Below are 26,093 nucleotides of genomic sequence, written 5' to 3' on the forward strand. Positions count from 1 at the left end.
ATTCATCATAAAATTACTACTAAAATCATTATATAACTATAAAAAACCATTCAGCATAAAAATATTCTTAACTCAGAGGTGAATCCACGATGAGAGCCATGGAAATCATAACTTCTTTCTTAAAAATGTTTATAGCAAAATGTTATATATATTCGTCATAGAAATGTTATAAATGATTGATCTCGATTGAATGATATCCAAAGAACCGAATTAGTTCCGTTGTTGAGCGCTCAGCGCGAAGATCTTTGATAATCGCGGCTCTTCGATTATATTCCGCACTTAGTTTCAACATCATTTTGAGAAATATGATTGTTTACTAGAAGCATCAGGCTTTCTCGGACGCCAACAACAACCTTTAGCGGAGGCACAATATAGCGGAAAATTTAAATTGAAATTTGTCCGGATTTTAATGAATTACCCTGTTCTAATATTTCTGAAATACTTAATTACAATTTTGATATTCCAAAAATATTTTTTAATTTAGAAAATTCCTAGATTTTTACGGCTTAAGACTTACTGCTCTATTATAGACATCGCGTTATGCAAAAGTTTATACTGCGGCTTTTATTTTCCGCCCGTCGCGTCGTAAGCGAAAAAAATTTTCACACGCGTAAATTAAGAACGAAAAATAAGAACGAAAAGATATGGAAACTGTTGAAATTTTCCTTTTTCTTGTGTTTTTGGTTGTTGGCATATAGAGAAACTTGATAATTCAAAATACAAATCCGCCAATGGTCTCCACGTTGAGAGAAAAAAGTGGTTAAAATAAAGTGGTTAGAATAATCATAATTTAATTATAATTTATAGTCATTTTTTGGGACGATCATAAATTTATAATTGTTTTAACCATATAAATAGTAATCTAGAACATGGAATTATGATCATAACGATCATAATATTATATTCATTTAACTAATTGTATGAATTATCTTACATATAAATCATATTTACATATAAATTATACTATAAAATGTTATAACTATACTTATAAAGTTATTGTTACTATACATATAACATTATAGCAATAATAACTGAAAATGATGCTCCTGACCATAATTATTTTACCATGCAATTATAAAGACTATTACGATATACTTTTCATTGTCAATGCACATTAAAAAGTTCCTGGATAAGCCTCTATCGTAACTAAAATCATTTTTTACCTTTACAAAACGTAGGCACTAAGAATGCAAGGGAAGGAATATAAGAAATGTATCTTATCAGGGAGCTCCAGGTAACATTGGTGCTAGAGGTTTTCCAGGATTTCAAGGTTCTAAAGGATCGATAGGACCCGCAGGACCACCGGGCTTACCAGGATCACCAGGCCGAAAGGGTGAAAGAGTAAGTACTAATGCTTTTAAATTGAATATGATAACACGTGAAAATTTATTTATGAAAAAAATCCTCTAATAGGGCGATATGGGATTTCCGGGTCTGAAAGGAGATCAGGGTTCTCGAGGGTTTCCAGGTCCGCTAGGGAATGCGAGTGATTTTTTGCATAGATTTCCAGAATATAAGGGAGAAAAAGGAGCCAAAGGTGAACAAGGAGACAATGGCATTCAAGGACAGCCGGGTGAAAAAGGTACAATACGTTTCTTAGAAAGGAAATATCAGATAAACTACTTAATTAAGATAGATTAAATCCACTCATGGAACACTGACAATGTAATTCGATCTCGGCAGAAATCGCGTCGAGATGTATAATTGGGTTATTCTGTCGACGATAGAGTGAGAGAATATTACAGAATGGGTGCTCGATTAATGTACTTGTTGTCACTGCAACGTCTAAATCAATTTACCGTCTAAATCTCACTCATGCCAGAATGAATAATTTCTTGATTTTAACCATGAATATTTTTTTATATAGAAACGTGAATAATACTTATGTTAATCTTGTTCGATCCATTTTTCATAGATTTATCATAACGAGATGAGGCAGCGATTTGCTTCAATATTAATTTGTTAGTTCAAATATTCGACTCGGCTGTATCTCGTGTTTATAGTCTTTTTATTAACACTGCACATTATAAAAAGTCATGATTCAAATAACGACTATTAAACGATTTAAACGACGCGCGACGCATGATATTCTACGTATCGTTGACCCAGATGCGTTCATTCGCAGTCATTGTAAATCAATTTATCGCAATCTGTGCTAATATTCGCTTATTTATAAATAATTCAAAATTACTTGCGCAATAGAGAAAAGAAATTTTATTATTTATTATTAAATATTTAGATAATTGACTCAGAAGAAGAATGAAATTACAAAGTTAATTTCAAAGAACACAATTACCAAGGAAAGGAACGAATGTATTCAGACTCGCTCTTGTGCGAAAGTCATTTTGGCAGCCTTTGTTAGATCTTTTTTTCAAAGAATGTTCTTATGAGCATCTGAGAAAATGATTCAGATAACACGAAAAAAATAAAATAAAATAAAGTATCAAATTAAACAAAAGTAAGTCTGACAAAAGTAAGTTTTAGCAAAAATTGGAGCAAAGCATAAATCAAATGTAAGGGGAAAGTGACAGAAACATAAGCGAAGGCATAAATAGGAACAAAACATAAAAGAGGTATTTCTCTCTTAAAACACTTCTTTTACATTCTGCTGTGTCTTTACATTTTCTAGAATTTTTGTTTATCTCTGTCACTTTTACATTTGACTTACGTTCGATTTTCCGATTTTTATTTTCGTCAAGATAATTGATGTTAATATTGGCGAATTAATTTTGAAAATGGCATCTCTTTTGGCGCCTCTCTTGTTTGCGCTTTTGCGGTGCACAACTTGCACATCTATATGAAGTAGGCCTGGATGTGACTTGATCTCTTCGATTTTGATGAACTTTTATATTGTTTCGTATATGAAAACAAGGAACACATATTTTTTTATATGTGTTTGTACGCACTTTTAAGAGATGAATAACTCTTAGAAAAAAATCAGTTTGTTTCTTTCAATTAAAGCAAATATCGTCGAAACTATAAGAGATAAAAAAATGTTCTCAATAAAACTTGAATGCTTTAAAGAGTACTTTTTCTATTAAATTAGTTGAGTTCGGCGATGCGAGTAAATGTATACATATATACATGACTATTTAATTAATTATTTAGATGTATTGTACTCCAGCTTAATACACCATTCTTCTCGCCATTCTTTAAATGTATTGTCAAAATTAAGATATTATAATTTAATAGAAAGTTATTAATTAGTACGTGTATCAAGTGCTCGGTGTAAATTAGGACATACATGATAATATAAGTTAATTTATGAAGTAATATTTTTAAGGAATAATTATAAATGTATATATATATATATATCTCTCTATACATATTACCCATGTATTCGAATCTTCATGCATTTGTCCATAATAAAAGATGATAATGGAAGCAAATTTTATACTTTATTCCGAGAGATTACGATTACGCATAATAACGAATGACAATATTTATATTTATATTAATATTTATAATATTAATAGTGTCTCCTCTCGAATATGTTAAAATATAGAGATCTTAAAGACGATTCATATTGTAAACTTACACACAAATTTATGTATCATTGACAAATCATTACATACTATTACATTCATTTCACACGTATTATTATATACACGTAAATTTTTGTATAACAACTTTTAATTAGACGTAATCCAATTTTAAGAACTCCACGTTATTTCTTTGTTCAAATTACTAACCTGTGGACTACTATTTCGTAAATAAACATCGCATAACTTTTATATAAAGCAAATATATCACTAGTTATCACGACGTGACTGGATGTGACAACTGGATGGAGCGCCATATTGGATTAAGAAATAATAAAGAAGATCAATTTCGAAACTTTTTTGTCGTTCTCAGCTTATATAAACTCTACCTCACAGATACGTATTAATGCGTATATAATCATATTATAATCCTGGAAAAGGATTTTCAAATCAATAAAAGAAGAAAAAAGTAATTGTTATACAAAAATTATATAGTTTAATAGATAATACAGATAACTTTAGGATCAACAAAAAATTTGAAAGTTTTAATTAAAAAAGTTAAACTTTTTGTCCCTATAAAAATTATAAAATGTTTTGAAATAAAAAGTGGAGATAGAAGTAACTGAAAAATATGATATTTTTTAAAATTAAAATGCATTGTATGTTGTAAAATGTACCTAAAATTTTTGAAATACATATTTAAAACATTTTTTTATTTTTGACACTTTGTGCTATCTAGAGAAATACCATATAAAAATGTATTAGACCATTATCAAATTTAACAATTTTAGGTGAACCTGGAGACAGAGGACATCCGGGATTAGATGGATCCCGCGGTCGGGACGGTGCATCAGGTCTTCCTGGTCTTCCGGGACCTCCTGGTCTTCCGGGACCTCCTGGACCAAAAGGCAACACTATATATACGAACACGTCTAGTATTCTAGGACAAAATCCTCGTGGTATAATAGGACCGCCAGGACCATCAGGCCCACCAGGACTGCCAGGATTGCCAGGACCGCCTGGTCAAATAGGTCCAAAGGGCAATATCGGGGAACGTGGTCGAGAAGGTTCGAAATTTATTAACTAAAAATTAAACAAATATACTAATGATAATTCTTTTTACGTTTATAATGAACCTGAAATGTTTATTTATCTTTTAAGGCACATCAGGATTGACGGATAATAACGTCATATCAGGATTACCTGGTCCCGAGGGACCTATTGGGCCTCCTGGTGATGATGGTCTCCCAGGTGAAAAAGGAGAAATTGGACCAATGGGTCCTTCAGGACCATTTGGAAATCCAGGAAAAGATGGATATCCAGGATTACCAGGACCACAGGTATTTTATTACTTCAGATTTATATTTATATTATATATTTATATTATTATTAGTTAAAATAATACTTTTCGTAATATTCATTGTTGCACGTAATAAGGGACTTCCAGGGCCACATGGAGAACCGGGGTCTCCAGGACCTCGAGGTTTAGATGGGCTCGCAGGAAAACCAGGGCCATCAGGATTCAATGGGAAACCAGGTCAAAAGGGTAACAAAGGACAAAAAGGTGAACAAGGTCTTGCCGGACCTCGTGGGTTACCAGGGAATTCGGTAAGAGAATAAATGAAATGGATATTACAACATTAAACAGTTTGTCAATTTTATGTTTCGAATTAATGAACATGTAATTAACCCATATAATTTCAGAATAATAAATATCATATCGATTAATTTATATTTAGGGCTCAATGGGTTTACCAGGCGCACCAGGTGTACCAGGCTTAGAAGGAAAATCCGGCCTACCTGGCCCTTCGGGACCAATAGGACCATCAGGACCTCCAGGTCCTCCTGGTCTTCCAGCTGCGAACAGCAGTTTTGATAATATTGGTAGTCCTGGTCTCGAGGGACCTAGAGGTCCACCAGGTCCTCCAGGCATAGTAAGCATCTTGTTTGATAAAAAGAAAAATCAAAATTTGATCAAATTATATATAAATTATGTAAATTAAATTATATAAATTAAAATTATATGAATAAATAAGTCGTAAAGTAAACGATCCAAATAAACAATTAAGCCAGGTGAAAGGGGAACTCCTGGAGAACGAGGATCAGAAGGTCAGATAGGTCTACCTGGAATATCTGGTAAGGACGGAGCACCTGGATTGCAAGGTCCCCCCGGGAATAGAGGTCAAACGGGATTACCTGGACTTCAAGGTCTGCCGGGACGTAGTATAAACGAGGCAGAAATTCGCGATATTTGCGCTACTGTCCTGAGAGGTGATTTTTATTGCAGATTATTTCTAAACATAAAAGCTCGTTGAGATTTAAGTGATCCTCTATTTATCGACTCCCTCCCTTTTTGTTGTGAAGTAATTAAATTAGTTAAGTCACTTAAACTTGATTAACTTTGATTAAAATTTTGGACAACAGCTGTATTTTAATAAGAAGCCGCGCATGAATGGACAACGCGCAATATCATCAGGAATATGTTCCGAATTATGATATAGTCTTTTTTCTTATTATTACCTATATACATACAGAAAAGATGACCGAAATGGCAGCGTTAATACAAGGCCTACCTGGCCCGCCCGGTCGAGGCCGTCCGGGCCGTCCTGGATCTCCTGGACCTCAAGGTCGCCCAGGTACATCCTCCGAGTCAAAATCATCAATCCATTGCGCTTTTCTTCTTGTTGCTCGGTACAACAAATTCATCGCATTCGAAATCATCTGCTACTATGTTTTCTTCTTATTAATTTATAGAAGAATCTTGGACATATAGAATGGAATCCCTAACTCAAGAGAAGATATTTGGCAAGCAACAACAGAGTGTAGTAACATCGCCATTTAAACGCTTCAAGTATCATCGGCATCACCTCTCGCGTCCTTAGAGTTATAGCATAAAGAATGACGAATGATTCATCATGATATACGTGGCATTTAACGGTTCAGGATATCAATGTCCTGGATTCATCGCGGTTACGCCCATAACAATAATGATATATTGGCATGTGTCACAGAGAGACTGAAAGAACTAACAGAGGGTCTACGAGGGCTACCCGGATTACCGGGACCGGCTCGACACGGCCGTCCCGGTCGAGCCGGAAAGCGGGGCATTCCAGGTATCTATCGCTCGGAATGTAGCAATTCTCTGAAATGTCTGGGAAATGACCTGTTTGGACTAATGGACACTTTTGTCGTGCGCATGCGAAAATTAGATTAGTTGAGTAACTGCGTTAGCTTCTCATCATTGAACATAACGCTTTTTTAATGTATTAAAGCGAATATATCTTTTTCTAATTCAAGCACATGCTTTATGTACCATCATTAATAAAAAAAGTTCATTCTCTATATTTGATTATATATTTTCAGTTTTTTTTATTTTTATATTTGTTCTTCTTCAAGTAATGGAAATCTTATCAAAAAAACAAATGGAAATGAAAATTGGAAATGCATGGTGCATTTATGAATATATTTTTTATGAATATATTTTTCGCTGTTTGCACGATTGCGATATTTTTTTTATTAATTAATTTTATTTTCATTTAGGCGATCCAGGTCCGCCAGGTTTGCCGGGAGATCGTGGATTCGTCGGTTTACCTGGTTCGCAGGGTCCTATCGGTCCACAGGGGCTACCTGGCGAACGTGGAGAAAAGGGGGATAAAGGTTCTGAGGGAATCGGCTTAGAAGGACCGCCTGGTCTAACAGGTTTACCAGGTTAAATTACATTACATGAATAAAAAATTATTTGCTTATAATTAGTAAATTAAATTAATATTAATTATTAATTGAAATTAATATAGTTAGTGATAAAATTATATAGACTTTGAGACAATAATACAGTAATCGTATACTGCATTTTATGACAGGGCCTTCTGGCAATGACGGCGTCGGTTTACCCGGAAGACAGGGAGACAGAGGTGAACCAGGTAGACCAGGTAAAAAAGTTAACAAAAAAGATTAACAAATAAGCAAAGAAGGCTATATTCGATCAATGGTCTTGATTTTCTAAATTTAACATTTTTGAGCGAATCTTACAATTTCCAATTCAAGCAAAAATGTTATTAGATATTCATCGAATGTGTATCTTCGATTATTTATATTGAATATTTTCGATCGATTTTCACTTACTTAAAAGAATTATAAATAACGAGATACTTTTTTCAAAATAATTTATAGAATATAACTAAAAAATCTCTGCAATATTATACATATTTCGGCATTGTAATATTTGTAATCACTTTAAATGCAAGACGTTATTTCAATTCTACATGTTAAGGTATTCCTGGCGCGAGAGGATCACCAGGAGCGCAAGGACCACCCGGATATTGCGAATTCTGTAATTATCCAAGCAGCAATTACTTGCACAATCGTGGCAACGAGAAAGGTCCTTAATCAGTTGTAAGAACTAACTTCTACATATATATAGCGGAAAGAGTACTGCGGAAAAATTATTTTTTAAAATCATTATTCAAGGTATATATTTTTGTCTTTATAATTCACTCAATGCCGAATTAACACTGCCTGTAAATCTCTTATAAATCACTGCCATGCAAAAGTATTTCTAGTATTTCTAAATTACAATTTAGTTATTTCGTATAAAATGTATTATTTAATTAATAAAGCTTGCTTTTCGATATGACAGCTTCTCGATACGTTATTAAATCGTTACTTTTCTCGTTAAACTTTTAATAGCTTCTTCTCTTTCATTGGCTCATGTCTTCTCCGATGAAGGTAAATTTAGTAATAGAAAGATCTTTCCTTTTTCAATCTTCCAAAAGGTAATCGCAAACAAACAGAAATGCGAAATCAGAAACAAATTGCGAAGGCAAGATAAGTGTGGGAAACTCTCGGTCGGTTTCATCACAAATACTTAAAAAATTTATAAAAATGATGTAAAACATTTGAGCCGAAGTCAAAGCACATCCATCCCAGTTCAAGTCGTCAATTCAAACTAATTTCTAATAGTGAATTCGAACATACTCAATAGTATGGTATGATATGTAGTGCACAAATTGACATAAAGATGTCAAGATGTGCTATAGTGCAATATAAATATAGAAAATTAAACTGCGAAATCCTTAACATTTTGAATGCTGTTCGTAGTCTTTTTAGCAAAAGACTACGAACATTCTTAATCAGGTTTAATAACATCCGTAGTTATGAAACTGACCAGTCACAGTTATTACTCTGAAGAATGAAATGACTGTTGTGATTAGTTTCTAATTACGAATGTTATTAAACTTGCCTAAGGGCTTCTTTTACCAACTTCTAGTTAAATCAATTGACAATAACTCGCAGAAGTGCCAACAGCAGTTTGAGGTACCATAATGTCTCCTCTTTCTTCCTCTGCTGTGTTTCTCACGTTGGCAATTTAATTCTCACGTTGTGATGATTGAGTTAATCTTAACATCGATTAGCGTTATTCGATGTTGGTCCTAAAAGAGGCCCTAAGGGTGTCTGTGTAAGCGTAGTCACAGATGACATAGGCGCATTTCTATAATGTAGTTTAATTTTAATCTCGATTCAACAAATTCTTCATCTTTTACTAGTTTTAAGGCCCAGTTTCATAATTCAGTTAACGCTTAATTAAGATTCAACTTGTTTCTTATTTCTTCCATTTTTAGCATTGAAAAAGAGATAATGAATAAGTTGAATCTCGGGCAAGAGTTAACCGTGAGTTGTTGAAACTGGGTCCAAAAATTAAAAAAAGATGAAGAATAAGTTGAACTAAAATTAATCTACATTTATTCCACATATATAGAATAGAAATAGTGGGTGATTTGATGATTTTCATTTGGTAACACAAGTCGAAGTGTAGTCGTTCTATGTTTGTTACTTATTAAAGGCCGCGTTCTGAAATAGACTGCCAATACTGAAAACTTTGCTGAAAGATTTTTAATGCGCGTTATGTATACTACACATTTTCAGTACTTTGCAACGAATATATATATATATATATATACAAGGACGCATTCAAAAATACCGAGTGCCTCCGAGTATTTTTTTTATTCTTGTTTAACATTCTGTGAACAACAAAAATGAAATTGTGAACTAGATTTTTAGTATTCCCATTGAATAATGAAATACTAAAAGCAGTCAAAGTCAACGCGACGTCCATGGATGATCGCCCGGATTAATTTCGAATCCATCGCGCGCGTCGCCGCGGTCCGATTTCCCCGTTCTCTCCCATTCAACCGTTCAGGTCGGCGATCAGGCGCCACCGGCGGAGAAGATCAGCGACGGTCAGTGATGGCTGCGACGTGCGTCGGATCGGGATTTGTGTGGTGGGCTTGTTTACCGTGACGTCCCGGCCTCCGGGCAAAATCCGCGTCCCGTCCCGTATATATTACCGTGATCCATAGCTCGCACACTCGACGATCACCGCGGTTCTTCCTCGCGTGTACGAGCGTATATCGACCGTCGCGAAGCGAGACGGACGTTCACGCGTTTTGTTAAAAACGCTCCCGTGAATGGTCGTCCGGCGAGGACAGCCACTCTTGGACATCGACGACCGCCGTTTCACCCGAGCTTCTGGCCTATTTTCCGCGATTTAATGACGAGGCGATAAGAGCAGAGGCGAGAGAGGCCTTCCACGGGCACGGCGTCGACGACTCCACGCCCCCGTCGGTATCCTTTTTTTCTCGCCGAAGATACGCGCGCAGAGAGCGCCTCAGGTAAGTCGGCAGACAGGCAGGTAGATAGATAGGTAAACCGACCGGTAGAACAGGTTAGGTGCCTGCAGAAGCTGTCCTCAGAAACGTTCTTTTCATTTTCTCTCTCTCTCTCTCTCTCTCTCTCTCTCTCTCTCTCTCTAATCTGTCGTTATTATTCCTCTTAAATTTATACCTAACAAATTTTTTTTAGGTACTTCTTTTCGAATACGAGAAAAAAGCATAAAATGAAACGATTTAATTCATAATCCGATCTAGGATTGGAGATGATTAATTACTTAATTTGATTGTTATAATAAATGATAATGGAATATTAAAATATTTTATAAATTGATAAGATTATACCTTGTGTTTTATAAATTGGTAAGATTGACTTCATGATGATTAAAATTATATCATCTACTGGAGACAGATTCTACTTAATGTTCCGAATATCAATTATTTCAAATATTGATACCTAATTGTTTTTGATTAGAGTCCCTATATCAGAATCTGACCACCAACGAAATTTGTTAAAATTCTATGAGAAAGGTATATATAATTTCTTCTTATATTTATATATCTCACTCTACTTATACCATCTCACTCTATATCTTAATTAAAGTTATAGATTTATCTCTTGAGCTTCAATTTCTATAAAATTGTTTTAAAGTTATAGAGTGAAACAGTATAAGTTAAAATAAGATAATGTATATAGGAAAAAAATTATTGCCTTATATGTTCATAGTCAGGCTTTATATGTATTTAAGACTTCTTTAAATTTATCTTCAGATGCTCTAAGAATTATTTTATTGACTGCAGAGCATCTAAAGATAAACTTGCTTAAATATCTGATTATAAATACGAGCATATCTTTCTCATAGAATTTTAACAAATCGTTCGTGGCCTGTTATAAGATCTCTATTGTTAACTATAATATAATCCGATTAAGTGCCAAAACAAATTCTGCGTTCGAAATAAAACGTCAATATTTTGTCGTTTATTTCGAGCTCCTGCAGCAAATCCGTACGCTCTCGATCGTGAATTCGAAACGAGACCGCGTTAAGTGACAGCTTGATACAGTTGATACTGATAGGTGCTGAATTATTGATAGGTAACTGCGGTGACATCATTTATTAACGTGCTATCCGTCTTTGAGATTGATCGGGGAAATAAAGCGCGTATCTAATCGACTATATTCTATAGAATATAAAATACAATTAAAAAGAAATAGATTGTCACTGTTGACGCCGGACGCGACGAAGCGAGAAACGCTTCGAAACGGGAGAATATCATGGTATTTGTTAATAACGTCTCGTGTGTCATTGATTCTGTGCTGAATTTTAATTAACGCAAACCACGCGCTTGCGTTAATTAAAAAATATTTTTATACTCTAAGATATAGATACATAAAGCATTTATTAACGTTCTAGGACAAATCTTTTTAAAAACGTATAAAAAAAGAAATAAAAGCAGCAATTAAATACAAAGAAAATATAAAAGAAACAAAACACAGCGCAATTAATCAAAAGAGGATCATTCTGCTATTTTAGAGGCAATCAAATTTCTATTAATTTATTCAGCATATTTGTTTATTTGCATGCTTAATAATATAATAACTTTATATTCAATAAAGGACAATCTTCCTCTCAATTAATTGCACTGTGTTTTGTTTCTTTTCTTTTTTTACATATTATTTTTATTTTCTTTCTAATAATTTTATTCAATAAAATTATTATTATTACTAATCAGCAATTTAACTTAATCAGTAATAATATTTTGTTCTAATATTTTGTGACGGTAGAATTATAATTTTTGTTAATTGCACGTTGGATATAAAAGATCAGAGGGACAACAATTAACATGGTTGAAAATGTCGCTTCGAGCTATTGTCGATCAAATTAATTAAGATTAATCGGAGTTTAATCGCTCAAAAATCGTCCCGAAGAAAATCTCGGAGGAGGTCTCTTCCAGGCCGCGCGCAAGCGCGTAGTTTACAATATTCCCCGCTCAAACGTATCGGAGCTTGTTGCTTTCGCTTATTGCCGCGCGTTATGTTATATGTATATTTTCCAGTAATATAATAAATAAAATAAATCAAGTAAAAAATAATTGATTATGTCTAGACAAACTATAAAGTTCAATTCGAAATCGTGTATGTATATATATATGTATATATATATATATGTTAGAGATTTACAGAAAGAGAGAAAAAATGTAGCAGGAATGTAAACCTTTCGTAGTATAAGCAATATCGTTCTTTGAAGCTCGATAAGAAGCTAGACGATCGTACGTGATGAACGTGAATCATATGAAAATGTATAAAAGCGCATCACGTACCATCCGTAGAAGCCAACATGTTTGCGTCGTTTTTGATTCTCATCGTTTCAACGGCGCAGCTCTAATCTTCGCTCGTACTGAAGAGATTTTCTCAACGCGCTGAAGTTGGCCGCGCCTCCCGGTTGCTCCGTTTCGCGCGTTCCTTCAAACGCGCCCGCGACCGCCCGGCGTTCCTTTCCCGGTCGTTCCCTCGTTTCTTCGGCCGATCTTACGTTCCCCCCCACCTGGCCCACTTATCGTATTGATTCAAACTTAGGCATTCGCGTTTAGTTCCCTCATTTCGCCGAAGCTATCAGCCGATTATTCTCTCATTGCTTCTTGAATCCGTCTATTCCGGTTTGCTATCTCAATTTATTTGTTGAAACTAAATGATGCGATGCTCGACATTACTCCGAAAAGAAAAATAGATAAACATTTGTTTTTTCAGATCCCTTGAAAAACAAACATTTTAATAATGCATTATTATTTTTATAAATAATATCCAAGATGTTTGGAAAATTTTTTCACATCGAGATTAAGGGAAAGGAATTATTTCTTATTAAATTTAACTTATTTAAAACTTTTAAAGTGAATCTTATTTAAAAGAGTGAAATCTCACTCTTAAGGATTGAAAATTGAATCATTCTTTTTTAAGACTAATTCAATTTTTATTCTTTAAAGATCCACTCCAAAGGTTTTAAAAAATATGGTTTGTATCAATTTTAAGATAGCATTCTATTTACACTCCGAAAAGAAAAATAGATAAACATTTGTTTTTCCAGATTCCTTGAAAAACAAATTTTAATAATGCATTATTATTTTTATAAATATTATAATATCCAAGATATTTGGAAAATTTTTTCACACCGAGATTAAGGGAAAGAAATTATTTCTTATTAAATTTTATGAATCATTTATTCTGACATGTATTTAAATATTTCATATGCATGTATATTCTGATTCTTTAAGTATTTGTCATATTACATGACCCATGAAATTATTAATTGAATTCTATCTTGAATCCTGACATGAATCATACATAAATTAAAAATGAATTTTATGCATAACAAATTTGTGTCCTAAAATTAACGTCTTAAATTATCTCTCAATTACGATTGCGACACAAATAAATTATTACATCGCAAAATTTGGCACATTGATTTGAACGCAATGAAAATAACGTGAGAAGCACCGAAGTTTGTTCACCAAAGAAAAAAAAAAAATAATCCTCGAGCAAACGAACGATCGGTTTTAAATCAATTGCATCTCGGGATATTGGCGTTTCCTAACCAGGTCAATGGTTTACGTAAAACGGATTATATCATCACGGTTGAATAGCCTTGAATTAATTCTTTTTCCGAAAATATTAGTCTGTATATCCTCTAAAATGAAAAATTTGTTATGAGAGCTAATATTAACCTTTCACCGTTCAAATTATCTCTCATGAACGAGCAAAATTCAAATACTTCATTTTCAATTTAATTTAATCAACTTAATAATAAATATTATCAAGATAGTGTAAATAATTGTGTATGTAATTAGCCGTCTTACCTTTCTTTCAAAAATATTTCAATTTTTAAATATCAAAAAAAAAAGAAACAAAAGATCAGATTATCTGAACATTCGAAGTAAGAAATAATTTGCGAAGAAATAATTTAAATGATCACTTAAATTATATAATGTTGATTATCAATTCAAATTATTAATTAAAAATATTTTTACGCAATTGTAGATTCATATGCAGAAAACGCTTGTATGTTAGTAACATGGTATTCCCCTAAGACAAATACATAGCGTGTACTCTCTAATCATTTCTAATTAGCTCTTTCCAGTCATTAGGCCTATGATGAACAATCTCGTCCTCCTCATCACGACGCAGCGTGACGCATCTTATATGAGCTATGAATTAAGAACAGCTCCGCCAATTGCGTATCTACATGCGTTATACTAAGTGTTCTATCAATTCGCGACGGAATGTATTACTTCGAACTAGAGAGAACTAATAAAGAATATAATGAAGCAATGTTAAATGATGTCGCAGCCTTAATAAATTATTCTGTTGATACTCTTATGGCATTACTAAAAAATTCATTTTAACAGAAGCTGTCACTATTTTTGGTACGAAATGCACAGTGATATCTCATGCGCTATTTATTTGAAATATAATAAAATTCGTGTTGTGACGCTGCGCTGTCGTAACGCATATAGTTGCTGCGGAATATTCGTTAATATAGTGCACGAGGTAATTCTTTGTCATCTAATGAATCTACGATTAATCACTTCAACGACCTTCGCTTTACGCGTACTCACCGATCTTTTATGCCGTGCATAAATTTACCGCTATAATAAGAAAAAAAAAAAGAAACAACGCAGTGTATGTCAGGCTTAAGCGCAGAATCGTACCGCTCATTATGAAACAACTATAAGCGATCGCGAAGAAGCGCGCAAGAAGATTCAGTGAGGAGACGCATCATCCGTTCGTTTTTCGCAGTGAAAATGGCAGAGGAAGGTGCGGGTGGATCGGGAAACGGAAGCAGCGGCGAGACGAGCCGTCTGCAGCTTCTACAGGAGATGCGACAGCAGAATTTTGACACCATACGATTTGCATCGTACCGCACCGCCTGCAAGCTGAGATTTATACAGAAGAAAGTGCATCGTGAGTATGCTCATTTTAACATTACTTGTGTACAGATTGTTTAGAAGTAAAACACACTATCCAAATGAAAAAATAAAAAAAATTGAATAATACTGATTATTACTATATTAATGTAGTATTAATACAAAAATTAATTATTACAACAATAATTTTATTATATTAGTTTAATTAATATAGAAATTAATAATAATTATAAAAAAATAGAAATTATAAATATGCTCTGGTTATTAAACTAAACAATTTATAAAAACTAGATCAGTGACCTTGTTAAAATACTCATAATCTCTACTTCTATCATGCCTTTATGATGATTAATATAGGGCAAAGATCTTTAAGTCACGACTAGGAGATTAACTAAGAAATGCTAATTTTCTCACATTTATATGACTACGCTAATGATAATTAACAGTATTTTGATGTCAGCATCGGAATTTAAAGAGAACGTGGCGCTCAGGCTTGCGTTAATTAATGTTGTATGAAGGTAAATGTCAAGGTATATACCTTTTTAATAACGCATGTATGATTTTATGCAGTACACAACGTTGATATATGGAACGTGATTGAAGCATTTCGAGAGAACGGTCTGAACACGCTGGAACCATCGAGCACCTTAGGAGTATCCAGACTCGAAACACTACTGTCTTCCCTGTTTCATGCGCTGAACAAGAGAGTACCAGTATCGCAGCAGTCCAAAGTTGACGCTACTACGGCATTGTTGATGAACTGGCTGCTGGCTGCTTATACCAGCGGGTACGTTTGATAAGATAAATAATGTCGTTTTTTAAATGATTATGCACAGAGACTTTTCTGAATTTTAACATTTTTCAGTTTCTATTTTCAGCTATTGATAATAATGTTTGTGACACAGATATAGTGATAATTAGAACCTGACTGAAACTTAATTATGACTGAAAATTAATTATTTCAATAATTAAATTATGGTTAAATTAAATTTATGAAGAAGAAGTACTTACATTCTTTGTTCCAAAATTGATAAAACCGAAATTTCAGTTTTCGTTTTCGGTCAAAATTTAATTATTGTTTTAATAAATTATGATATTTAAGAAGAAAAAGTATATATATGAGCAATAAATATATGGGCATATTTATGACCTTTATAGGATGCTTATTTTTTAATTTTGGTTTCGGTTTCGGTTGAAATTGACATATAGCCGGATGTTTCAGCAAAAAGTTTCGCTCGAACTCTAATGACAATAAATCAGGGGAGGTCGAAAAATATTAATCTATCTGCTTTTTTAATCATTTATTTCCAATATTGCTTCTATAGTGATTTATTACGTGGGTACGTGACGCCGTAAAACGCACATAATAAATCACTTGAAAGTACATGATTAAAAAAATAGATGATTATATATTTATATATGTAGGTTTTTATTTGATACGATTATCACCCAATTAAACTGTGTGATTTTTCTTACAGAGAGAACAATAAAATATCCGTGTTCTCAGTGAAGGTAGCCCTGGCAACATTATGCGCGGGAAAGCTCATGGATAAATTTCGATGTAAGTAGTTTCTTCATTCTCTTACAAAGGAATTGTTAGAACTGTCTCTCATTGATTTTCAGCTTTGTTGTAGAGCATAAAAAAATATTAAACATCCATATTTTCATTATCTGTTTATGTGAAGGTTTAGGGATCGAAACAATTCCTTGTGAGTGAGAGTGAATTAAAAAATTTACCATTTTCGAAAAACGTAAAAAACTACATCATTATTGAGAATATAAAATACTATAAAACTTTTATATAAAAACATTTTTTTTATCTCTTTTGAAAATATTCATTGAAAATGAAAAAAATCCGTTACTTTTGAATTGTTTCAACTTCTAAACCTTGAATATACAAATAATAAACAAATAAAAAAATAAATAATATTTTTTGATGCTCTACAATATCCAAATCATTAAAATTGGTGAAGGACAATTCATTTGTTGATCCATAAAGCTAAGTTCATTAACGACGTTTATTCTATAAATAGATATATACTCACAAATATCTGATAGCAATGGACATATGATACACTGGAGGTTCGCCGATTATCTGAAAGAAGTTCTAGCTTTAACCGCGGCAGTCTACGAATCCCCGTCATTTGGATATTCCGATGGTCTTGCTAACTCTATTTTTCCTGCGGTACGCATTATACGTATATGTGCAGCTGCTCTAATACATTGCTAGACTAAACAGATAATGCTTTATATATGGCAGAACTCTAAAGTCACCGTAAACGACTTCTTGGATACGCTTATGTCAGATCCTGGACCACACTGCTTAATTTGGTTGCCGTTGTATCACAGAATGGCGACCGTAGAAACAGGTAATTGCGCGAGAAATTAGCGACCAATAAAATCGATCGGTGGATGAGATTTTGCGTCATTCTTCTTGTTTGCAGTTGCTCATCCTATTATGTGCGACGCTTGTCACAAAGAAAACTTCACTGGGTTCCGCTACAGATGTCAAAAGTGCCATTCGTATCAGTTATGTCAAGACTGTTTCTGGCGTGGTAAAGTTTCAGGAACGCACAATAATGATCATGAAACGAGGGAGTATAGCAGCTTTGTACGTATTTCCGTTATTTATATGTTTCGAAACATTTCTTGCATTATTCAATTTTCAATGATGAATTTTTGTTGATAGAAATCACCAAGCAAACAGATTGGTCACTCTCTGCGAAAGAGTTTCAGATGTGTTCCTGAGAAGGGAAAGAACAGTCTACCACGATTCCCGGAACAACCTGAGAAAACGCTAGATCTGTCGCACATAGTGTTAGTATCTTTATCATTTCGTATAACATTACAATCGCTCATTATATCTCAGAATTATTTTATAATCTAAATAAATTCACTACGTTCCAGCCCACCGTCACCTTTACCATCTCACAACGGTTTTCCAGATCCAGGGTTTATGGCTCCCTTTGATTCAGGATCGGTGGATAGTCGTTCGACTCTGAGAAGGTAAGCTCGAACGAAATTCTAATTTATGCACAATTTATTTGCCTTTGCCATTTGCGCGCAGACGCCATGCTTTACTTATTCCTTTTGTATATCGTCCAGTATGGACAGTTCAAGACTGGACGATGAACATAAATTAATAGCACGATATGCACAAAGGTTGGCACAAGAAGCTAGGACTGTGGTAAGTCCATTAAAATTTACATACATTTTACGCTTACTATTTACATCACGCGTTATAATTTGCTTAATGTTAAAAGCGCGAATGCTCTTGCTACTATCTTAATCCGTTAAATTTGCAAAAGCCGTGAAAGCCAATTAAATTGTTCTGTTTTCTATTATCGTGGCCATTCTCTGGCACTAATATTAATTTTATAACTGCCTCGTTTTAACAGCCTCGTACCGCATCCAGAATGTCCCAGGCAGATCAAGCAGTAAGTAAACATTGTTTAGATTATCAATAAAAATTTACATTGCGGATCGTTTCATTCGCGACAATATTTCTGATGATAGGGTCGTGCACCGTCGGACGTAAACCTGGCATCGTTAGATGCGTCGCGGGCGCAACGTGAACTTATATCGCAATTGGAAGCGAAGAACAAGGAGATAATGCGCGAGATAGCAAGGTTAAGGTATACCTGTGTCGTTTATATTCCTTTATATCAAACCTAAACCTCGATTTCATCCTGTTAACCCATCCTAGGGTCACGCATGTTCAGAACGTTCTGTTTCGCTTTGTGTTACCTTGGTTGCATAGCCTGCACAACGGAACAGAGAGAAACGATACATATTTATATATTACCATTAATATCCATTTCTATCAATATAGATTAACTTTGATCTCGGTTTAATTTAATTTTTATCTTTTTCTGATTTTTAGAACTAGAAGATAAAAGATAAAGTATAAACCAAAATTGAAGATAATCTACTAATCTCTTTGATAGAAATGAACGTAACAGTAAAATTCACGTTTAAATGAATTCATTAACATCGAGTATTCTTGATCTCTTTCAAATTGACTTATATATTCATTGGATTGAATTCATATATTAATACATTCATATACTACATTAATCACACATCACAACGCTTATAAAGTAAATGATTGGAAGTGGAATATTATTATATTTTAATAATTGAAATATGTGTGACATTCCACTTCCTTGTGCTAAATCGTATTTAACAATTTCTCAAGAAATTGTTTATTCTCGCTACAGAAGGCAACAAGAGATAGAAGCCGCGGGTTTAGAAAATCCGGCGCTAATGTCAGAATTGCGAGCTTTGAGGCAGCGAAAGGACGAACTAGAAACGCATCTAGCGACCTTGCAAGATTCCAGAAGACAATTAATGGTGCAGCTGGAAGGTTTAATGAAAATGCTAAAGGTACTTTCACGAACATTTTACAAAACTGCTTCTTTAAACGGTAAAAGTTAAATGGGTTCCAATTCTCTGTCTTTAAAGATGAAACTAGAAGGTGAACTGATGAAGTGTGGAAGTTTAAAAAAGAGGGATGCTATAGTTTCGCGTAAACAAGAACGTAATTAGTAACACAATGTTATCTACCTCGATAGAATCATCAGGCATCTCCACGATCAACACCAAACAGTTCGCCACGAAGTACGAAGTCACCGCCTTTGCCACCTGGTGCAATACCGAGCAGCAGATCAGCACCACCGACTCCGGGCGGGCCTTTGTCTACACCTCAACAACAACAGCAGCAACAGCAACAGCAGCAACATCAGCAAATACAGCAGCAGCAAATGTCGCAACAAATGTCTCAGAGCTATCAAAATCCCATACCGACAACAACAGTGGCTAACGTGCAAGGCAACGCTATGCTCGGCACGATACAGAACCCCATTCCAGATAGCTTGTCGTGTGTTGGCGGCGATGTAAGGTAGGCAAGCATGCACAAAGAGAGAATATATAAACGAAAGGACCTTCTACAGCGCAAAAAGAGCGAAGCAAAGACAGAAAATTATAAACAAAATATGCGTGATACATAATTGTACACGTAATTTATATAATATATATAGAATAATATATTACATAGAGCAATTTGTTCACTTAGATATTTCAAGCGAACTTTAGAAATCTATGTACATTCCATGTACATAAAATACATTCTAATAATATAGGTATATATTTAGATTGCAATTAAATAAACATTAATTATATATCAATCAATATTCGCAATAAAATATCAAAAAATTAAAAATAGTAATTTTATGTCACACGTCACATTGAATTTAATCAAATTACTAATTAATATTGATTGAATAATTGACTTGTATTGTAAATCAACTTTGAAAAACGCTCAAAAAGCAGGTTCATCACTTATTAGACAAAATACCTGTACCTCGATCATGTGTTCATTAAAAAATTAATTTTTCCTGTCAACATTATTGTAGCAATTGGCATAGAGATATTATTGCACAGTATACGGATTACTTCACAATTAGCTAAAGAAGTCCTAAATTCTCCTGCATGCGAATATGAGCGATTTCTAATTAAGCTAGTATTAAGAACAATGTGGTACTAGCGCGAAATAAGTGAAAGTACCTCATAAAATGTTAAATCGTCAGATTTATATCTTATAAATATATATAGTAGATATATTTGTATCCCATGTCATGTCGCTTTTAACCCTGTTTGAATAATTTCTTTTAAGTTTTATTAGGTTCGAGATGTAAGTTTCTTATATATGAATATCCTCTTTTAGTTTGCTATCATTATTAGTCATCTTAAATGTATCATTTTTATGTACAGTACAAAAGCAATTATCCTGTAAGGAAAGTATTGATGCGTTGGATGTAAAATTGACGCGTATAAGTTACCCATCCGATCCTTTTTTTCTGCTCTAAGCTTGTGTGCAAAAACACCATCCACCTTTAAAACATTGTTATTTCGTATTTATTATGCAAGCGCTGCGATATGTAAATATTATCGTCCTGCAAGTATTGTACCAGTCAAACGCGGCAAATACCTTAATAGATCGGAAACGAAGCATTTGCGATGCGTTCACAACTTTGCCATATTGATATATTTTTGTTAGATTACAGTATATTAGATACCAATAAATATCGTAGCTTTCTGAAATCGTGCATGTGTATATTGTTATAATCGATGAGTTGCTAATTTTAATTTAAAACTTTGTAGACGCTTATATGCCTTGGTCGCGAGTAACTATAGCGAACTGTATGTGTAAAAATTACGTTAAGCAAATTGAATAATGCTTGTGCAATAAAAATTGCATGCTGCAATTTTTGTTTAAACAACTTTTATTTGGAAATTGCTTCGCGCCAAGAAAATAGAGATTTTCGATGTCAGGTCTGCGTTCAGGACAAACAGCTTACCAGGGAGCGGTTCCAGCAGTGCCAATAATAGTTTGGGCCGATCCTTAAGAAACGACTTACTGGTAGCTGCCGACAGCGTTACTAATGCCATGTCAACGCTTGTGAGGGAATTAAATTCAGGTATGTTGAATAATAATGCGCTATAAAATCAATTAGTATCAATAATAACAATTGATAAATTGGACGTGGATGCATTGAAAAAGCAGAAATTGACTTTAAAAAATATTCTTCAATTGAGAATATATTTGAATGTGTTAGAAAAATAATTGGAATGAAAAAATATATACATGTTATAATTGAATAATACATAAGATATTTTAGAATTTCTAAAATTATTATCAAATATAATGCTAACGAAAATTCGCTTGACAAAGCTACGTCCAATTCTGCTTATAGTTTTAAATAGTATAATTACACGATACCGCTGAGCATATTTTTCGTGATATAGTGATATAGTTATACTCAATACATAGTTGGTACATGAATTTCGCAGAATATAGGTATTACTATCACACAAACAGAATTGAAGGTAATTTTTAAAAGGCAATATAGCGCCTCGTCGTGAGTTGTACAGATCAATTTGATATTGCAAGCTTTTAGCTACGAAGTATGTTAGCATCTCTATCGCCGTGTTTTTTAGCTGATGGCATGTTAGTAATACGGATTACGATTTTATTATCAGTGGTGCCATAAATATGTCAAATTGTTGATTGTCTCGAAGGCGAGGTGAGCAATAGATAAACTGATCTGCATTTACTATATTATCGTAGCATTTTATAACAAAATCATGTTTATTAATATTACACTGTTTCATTACTATTGCAACTATTTTTGCTCCTGCTACATGTACCATTATTCTCACTATCACTACACTATATACACAGATGTATATATATTAATTAGTTGCGTGTTTCATGCCATTTTATGAGAAATTTCTTCTTCATCTTCATTCTAAACGTATAAAATAATAAAACAGATATATTTTCAATTTTTCTAAATGGTATGTTAATTTCTCGCACATCATACGTATATGTATCATACGTATATAGTACTGTGTACTAACATTTATCTCTGAAATATTTTCAATCATCGCATTTGAGTTGAATGTACAGGCATGCCACGTCGCATTTATTTATATTCGAATTCTCATATTATCAAAGGATCATATAGCATGAAAAAGATGCGACTCTTCATCTGTTTTTAGTCTTGATATTCATAGTCGATTTGTAAAATGATTTATACAAATGCTATCTATACATGAGATATATTTCATTGGATATACTTGAATTGAACTTGAATGCATCTTTATGTATATACGTTTATATCTGGAAAATCGCGTAAGTGCAATAATATATTCGTTGCAGGAAAGTAAATAATGATTGGATTGATGTGAATCCTATCAATCCAATCAAATAAAATATTGAGATAAGTGATTCTAATATCACAATATTTTACATTATATATAATTTTTATGCAAATTTTTAATAATATAATGATTATATACGAAAATATAGCTCTTTCAAGCCAGAACATATAAATATCGAAATATACATACGATTCCTTATTAAAAATTATTACACTTTCTTCCAGCAGTTACGTCATTTTAATGAGATACAAAATATTTTTTCTTACTTAAATTTGATTAAAAACTATTAATAGAGAATTTCGTCATTTACTTGCACATTTAAACTTCAATTTTAATCATATTTAAAATATTATTTTTTTAAAAAGTTTTTAACGATTGTAAATTTCATTTTATATTTCAATATCTTATGATCAAGAAAAAGTGCAGTAACCTTGGGATACTATGTATATTTTCTTTATACAGTTTATTTCTAAAACGTTCGACAACTTAACATTTACTGAACAAAGTAATGAGAAAAGTTTATATAAGTGAAGGCCACAAATTGTCGTCTCCAAATAACCGTATGCATACCTTCCTCATTATTTCTGTCAGTGAGTGTAAATGCTAAAATTAGTCTGAACGGTTGGAAAATAGTCTGTATATTTGCCTGTTGCCGTTTCTACGATTTCATTTATTTTCTTTCTAGAATAGAGTTAGTTAATATTAGCCTAGTGGAATAGCACACGGACTACATTACATGCAAGATCACAGATGACAACAACAATCTAATTCGCAATTCCAAGAAATTCCAAATACACATTAATGTTAAGAAAAGTTCGAGATTCGGATTATTTATTAAACTAATGAACTCATAATTTGATATAAGTGTAAAACAAAAAATTAGAAATTCAAAATTACCTAAGTTTAAGAAAGCTGTACACTATAAAAAGATAATTAAAAGTAGAGACGATAATAGAAACTATAAAAAAATATTTCTATATGGATAAGGACATATACAGTCTGTTTAACAAGAGCCTGATCGACTGTTCATTACATCAGAAAGTCGAATAATTAAGTGAAATCCTTGGAATCTAAATGGACTATAAATATCACGAGAATCAACTACGAAATACATAATAAGTCAAAATATAAGTAAGTGATTCAAGCAGTTTGAAGAAACAAAAACTGTCAATTATGATCTATTGGAACATACGAAAAAGGATGAATAGACATAATTTCTATCAACCTTCGAGATTGAAGGAAAAAAATATTGATATTCTTGATGAAAGCATTTGAATTTCTTTATTTGTATTCCTTTACGTGCAAATAATTAAAAAAAAAATCTATCGACTCAGTTTAGTCCCATGTTCTAATTAATAGACTTCTCCAACGAATTATTATAGCTAGTAAAAATAGGACTGCTTCAAAACAAGGATTTAACACTTTATCTCCTTGGATATTTTGGATGATCGAAACATCGAAGTCGTTTTTGCATCTGATGGAAAGAAGAAAATAACATCGAAATATTAAATGAAAGTGGCCAAAATGAATTCGATTGAGAAAATAACGTGTGAAAATAAAATTAAAGCTTCGTGAAAAAAGATATAAACGATGAAACAATTAATTGGATAAGTTCATTTGATATGTAGATCTTTACCTTGAGAATATAATGTGTCAAGTAAAAAGTATGCAGGAGATTCCAATTATCAACAACGACTAAATAGCTTAAAATATTATAAAAACGTAATTAATTAAATAATATATATGTAATTTTTTTCATTTTATTATAAAAAGCAATTTTTTAATTATATCACGCTCTTATTATACAAACTGTATGTATACCTTCTTAATTGAATTTGATCGCGACGAATAGACATTCCATTATACTATATACAATATACAAATGACACTTTAGACGTGTTGTGGAATGTGTGTGATGCACCCCCCGTGAATGTGTCCTGGTGGCTTGCAGACTCAGACCAGGAGGACCATTCTCACAACTCGGGACTAATGAACATCAGAAAACCGTTAGGTAAGTATTTCTACATCGACTTTCATTAATTTTACTTCCGTTTGCACTTTAGATCTTCGCAATGTTGCTCTTCTAATTGAAGCAATCCTTAAATTTTTCAAGCGCTAATCTACGAGTTTCATATTAATATTTCGGTTTAATTTTTTCTTTGGTACTTTCAACATTAATTTTGCAAAAATCAAACTGTACATATTTGTACATACAATATATATATATATATATACTCGTATCATATTTAATAATATATCTCTACATTTCTTTCATCTTCATAAGCATCACGCACACAACTACGATGTATACTTCTGACGATAATATTAAGATAAGTTATCCTACGGATTTTTGTCGTATATCTTCATAAATGATTATTCTTATTCGTCTATAGTTATAAGTCTATATATGTTCAAATACCAGATAATATACTACATAAACCTTCGAAGTTGAGAGATCTACTTGGGAAGACAATGAGAAAGAGAAATGGAATTAAATTCAGCGAATATAGATATGCTACTTTATCTTTTATCGTTTGAGCTGAAAGTAACAAATATAATAATCTCAGTATTTTTGTGCGACTGAATTTTGAAACTAGTCGCGTCTACTTATAGACTTTGAAGCTGGCGAGGATGGCGATGATAGTAGCGGCGGTGGAAATTCCTGGCGAGAGGAACTGCAACGACGTTATCAGCAAGAGAATGACTTTTTGGCAGAATTGAGATCTCGTAACAGCATACCGCAAACACCATCGGCTACGTTGTCCAGCGAACAGGAGCAGGAGAGAGGCGAGAGAGAAGAGGCGGACGGTGAGAAAGAAGATGAAGATGAAGCCAATTGGGCGGAAGCGGTGAAGAGATGGGTCAATCGATAAACTGATCCAACAAGAAATATTACAGATGTTAGGAGAAAATATAAGTTAAGGAATACAGTGAAGAAAAGTGAGCGATTGAATACACATACATACACATACACACTGTGGACTAATACTTTGACATTAGTATACAATATAATCTTAGGGAGAATTGGATGTTGTGCGATTTTTCGAAAATCTATGCATTTTGTAAGGCGGTACTTGTAGTCGAAAGACGATGCAAAAATCGACGAACGAATTATACGAAAGTCATGAAGATTTTCATGTATACGAAACCAAGTACCAACCGTTATTCATTTTTAGAATGGCATTTGTATCGCGAGCATACAATGATTTTGCTACTCTGTTTATTTGCAATTTGTAATAAGAGTTTGTTAAATATACACACATATACATATACATATATATATGTATATATATATATATATATA

General features: G+C 33.1%; 2 protein-coding genes across 7 annotated transcripts in view; both read left to right on the plus strand.

The window, feature by feature from the left end:
* Positions 1 to 7,868, plus strand: part of LOC108685010 (collagen alpha-1(I) chain-like) — an 11,746-nt gene extending 3,878 nt beyond the window's left edge. Inside the window, exons 8-19 of the mRNA XM_018189608.1 lie at positions 1,225 to 1,341; positions 1,414 to 1,582; positions 4,274 to 4,549; positions 4,644 to 4,822; positions 4,920 to 5,090; positions 5,222 to 5,416; positions 5,552 to 5,591; positions 6,017 to 6,118; positions 6,494 to 6,595; positions 7,023 to 7,190; positions 7,343 to 7,411; positions 7,753 to 7,868. Of these exons, the coding sequence (XP_018045097.1) occupies positions 1,225 to 1,341; positions 1,414 to 1,582; positions 4,274 to 4,549; positions 4,644 to 4,822; positions 4,920 to 5,090; positions 5,222 to 5,416; positions 5,552 to 5,591; positions 6,017 to 6,118; positions 6,494 to 6,595; positions 7,023 to 7,190; positions 7,343 to 7,411; positions 7,753 to 7,868 (1,704 nt within the window). The remainder of the gene's footprint in view (positions 1 to 1,224; positions 1,342 to 1,413; positions 1,583 to 4,273; positions 4,550 to 4,643; positions 4,823 to 4,919; positions 5,091 to 5,221; positions 5,417 to 5,551; positions 5,592 to 6,016; positions 6,119 to 6,493; positions 6,596 to 7,022; positions 7,191 to 7,342; positions 7,412 to 7,752) is intronic.
* A 1,866-nt stretch (positions 7,869 to 9,734) lies between these two features.
* On the plus strand, positions 9,735 to 26,044 carry LOC108685018 (dystrobrevin beta). Of its 6 annotated transcripts, none has more exons than XM_018189622.1 (17): positions 9,735 to 10,150; positions 14,937 to 15,101; positions 15,635 to 15,851; positions 16,543 to 16,625; positions 17,098 to 17,249; positions 17,325 to 17,433; positions 17,509 to 17,675; positions 17,754 to 17,881; positions 17,972 to 18,070; positions 18,170 to 18,251; positions 18,463 to 18,501; positions 18,581 to 18,699; positions 19,285 to 19,450; positions 19,639 to 19,964; positions 21,398 to 21,543; positions 24,684 to 24,800; positions 25,403 to 26,044. In XM_018189622.1, the coding sequence occupies exons 2-17, from the start codon at positions 14,942 to 14,944 to the stop codon at positions 25,660 to 25,662; spliced, it is 2,370 nt and encodes a 789-aa protein (XP_018045111.1). In that variant the 5' UTR covers positions 9,735 to 10,150; positions 14,937 to 14,941; the 3' UTR covers positions 25,663 to 26,044. The 6 variants fall into 6 exon arrangements, with proteins under 6 accessions (XP_018045111.1, XP_018045114.1, XP_018045113.1 ...); XM_018189625.1 differs by having other exon boundaries at positions 24,741 to 24,800; XM_018189624.1 differs by having other exon boundaries at positions 18,581 to 18,693.
* The last annotated feature ends 49 nt before the right edge of the window (positions 26,045 to 26,093 follow it).

This window comes from Atta colombica, unplaced genomic scaffold (genome assembly GCF_001594045.1).
Source record: "Atta colombica isolate Treedump-2 unplaced genomic scaffold, Acol1.0 scaffold142, whole genome shotgun sequence".
NCBI lineage: Eukaryota > Metazoa > Arthropoda > Insecta > Hymenoptera > Formicidae > Atta > Atta colombica.

Excerpts from the sequence above, each read along its gene's own strand:
- LOC108685018 (XM_018189622.1), top strand. The coding sequence starts at position 14,942 with ATGGCAGAGGAAGGTGCGGGTGGATCGGGAAACGGAAGCAGCGGCGAG. Across the intron at positions 18,071-18,169 it reads AGTCGTTCGACTCTGAGAAG|TATGGACAGTTCAAGACTGG; the intron begins GTAAGCTCGAAC and ends TATATCGTCCAG. Across the intron at positions 21,544-24,683 it reads TGTGAGGGAATTAAATTCAG|ACGTGTTGTGGAATGTGTGT; the intron begins GTATGTTGAATA and ends ATGACACTTTAG.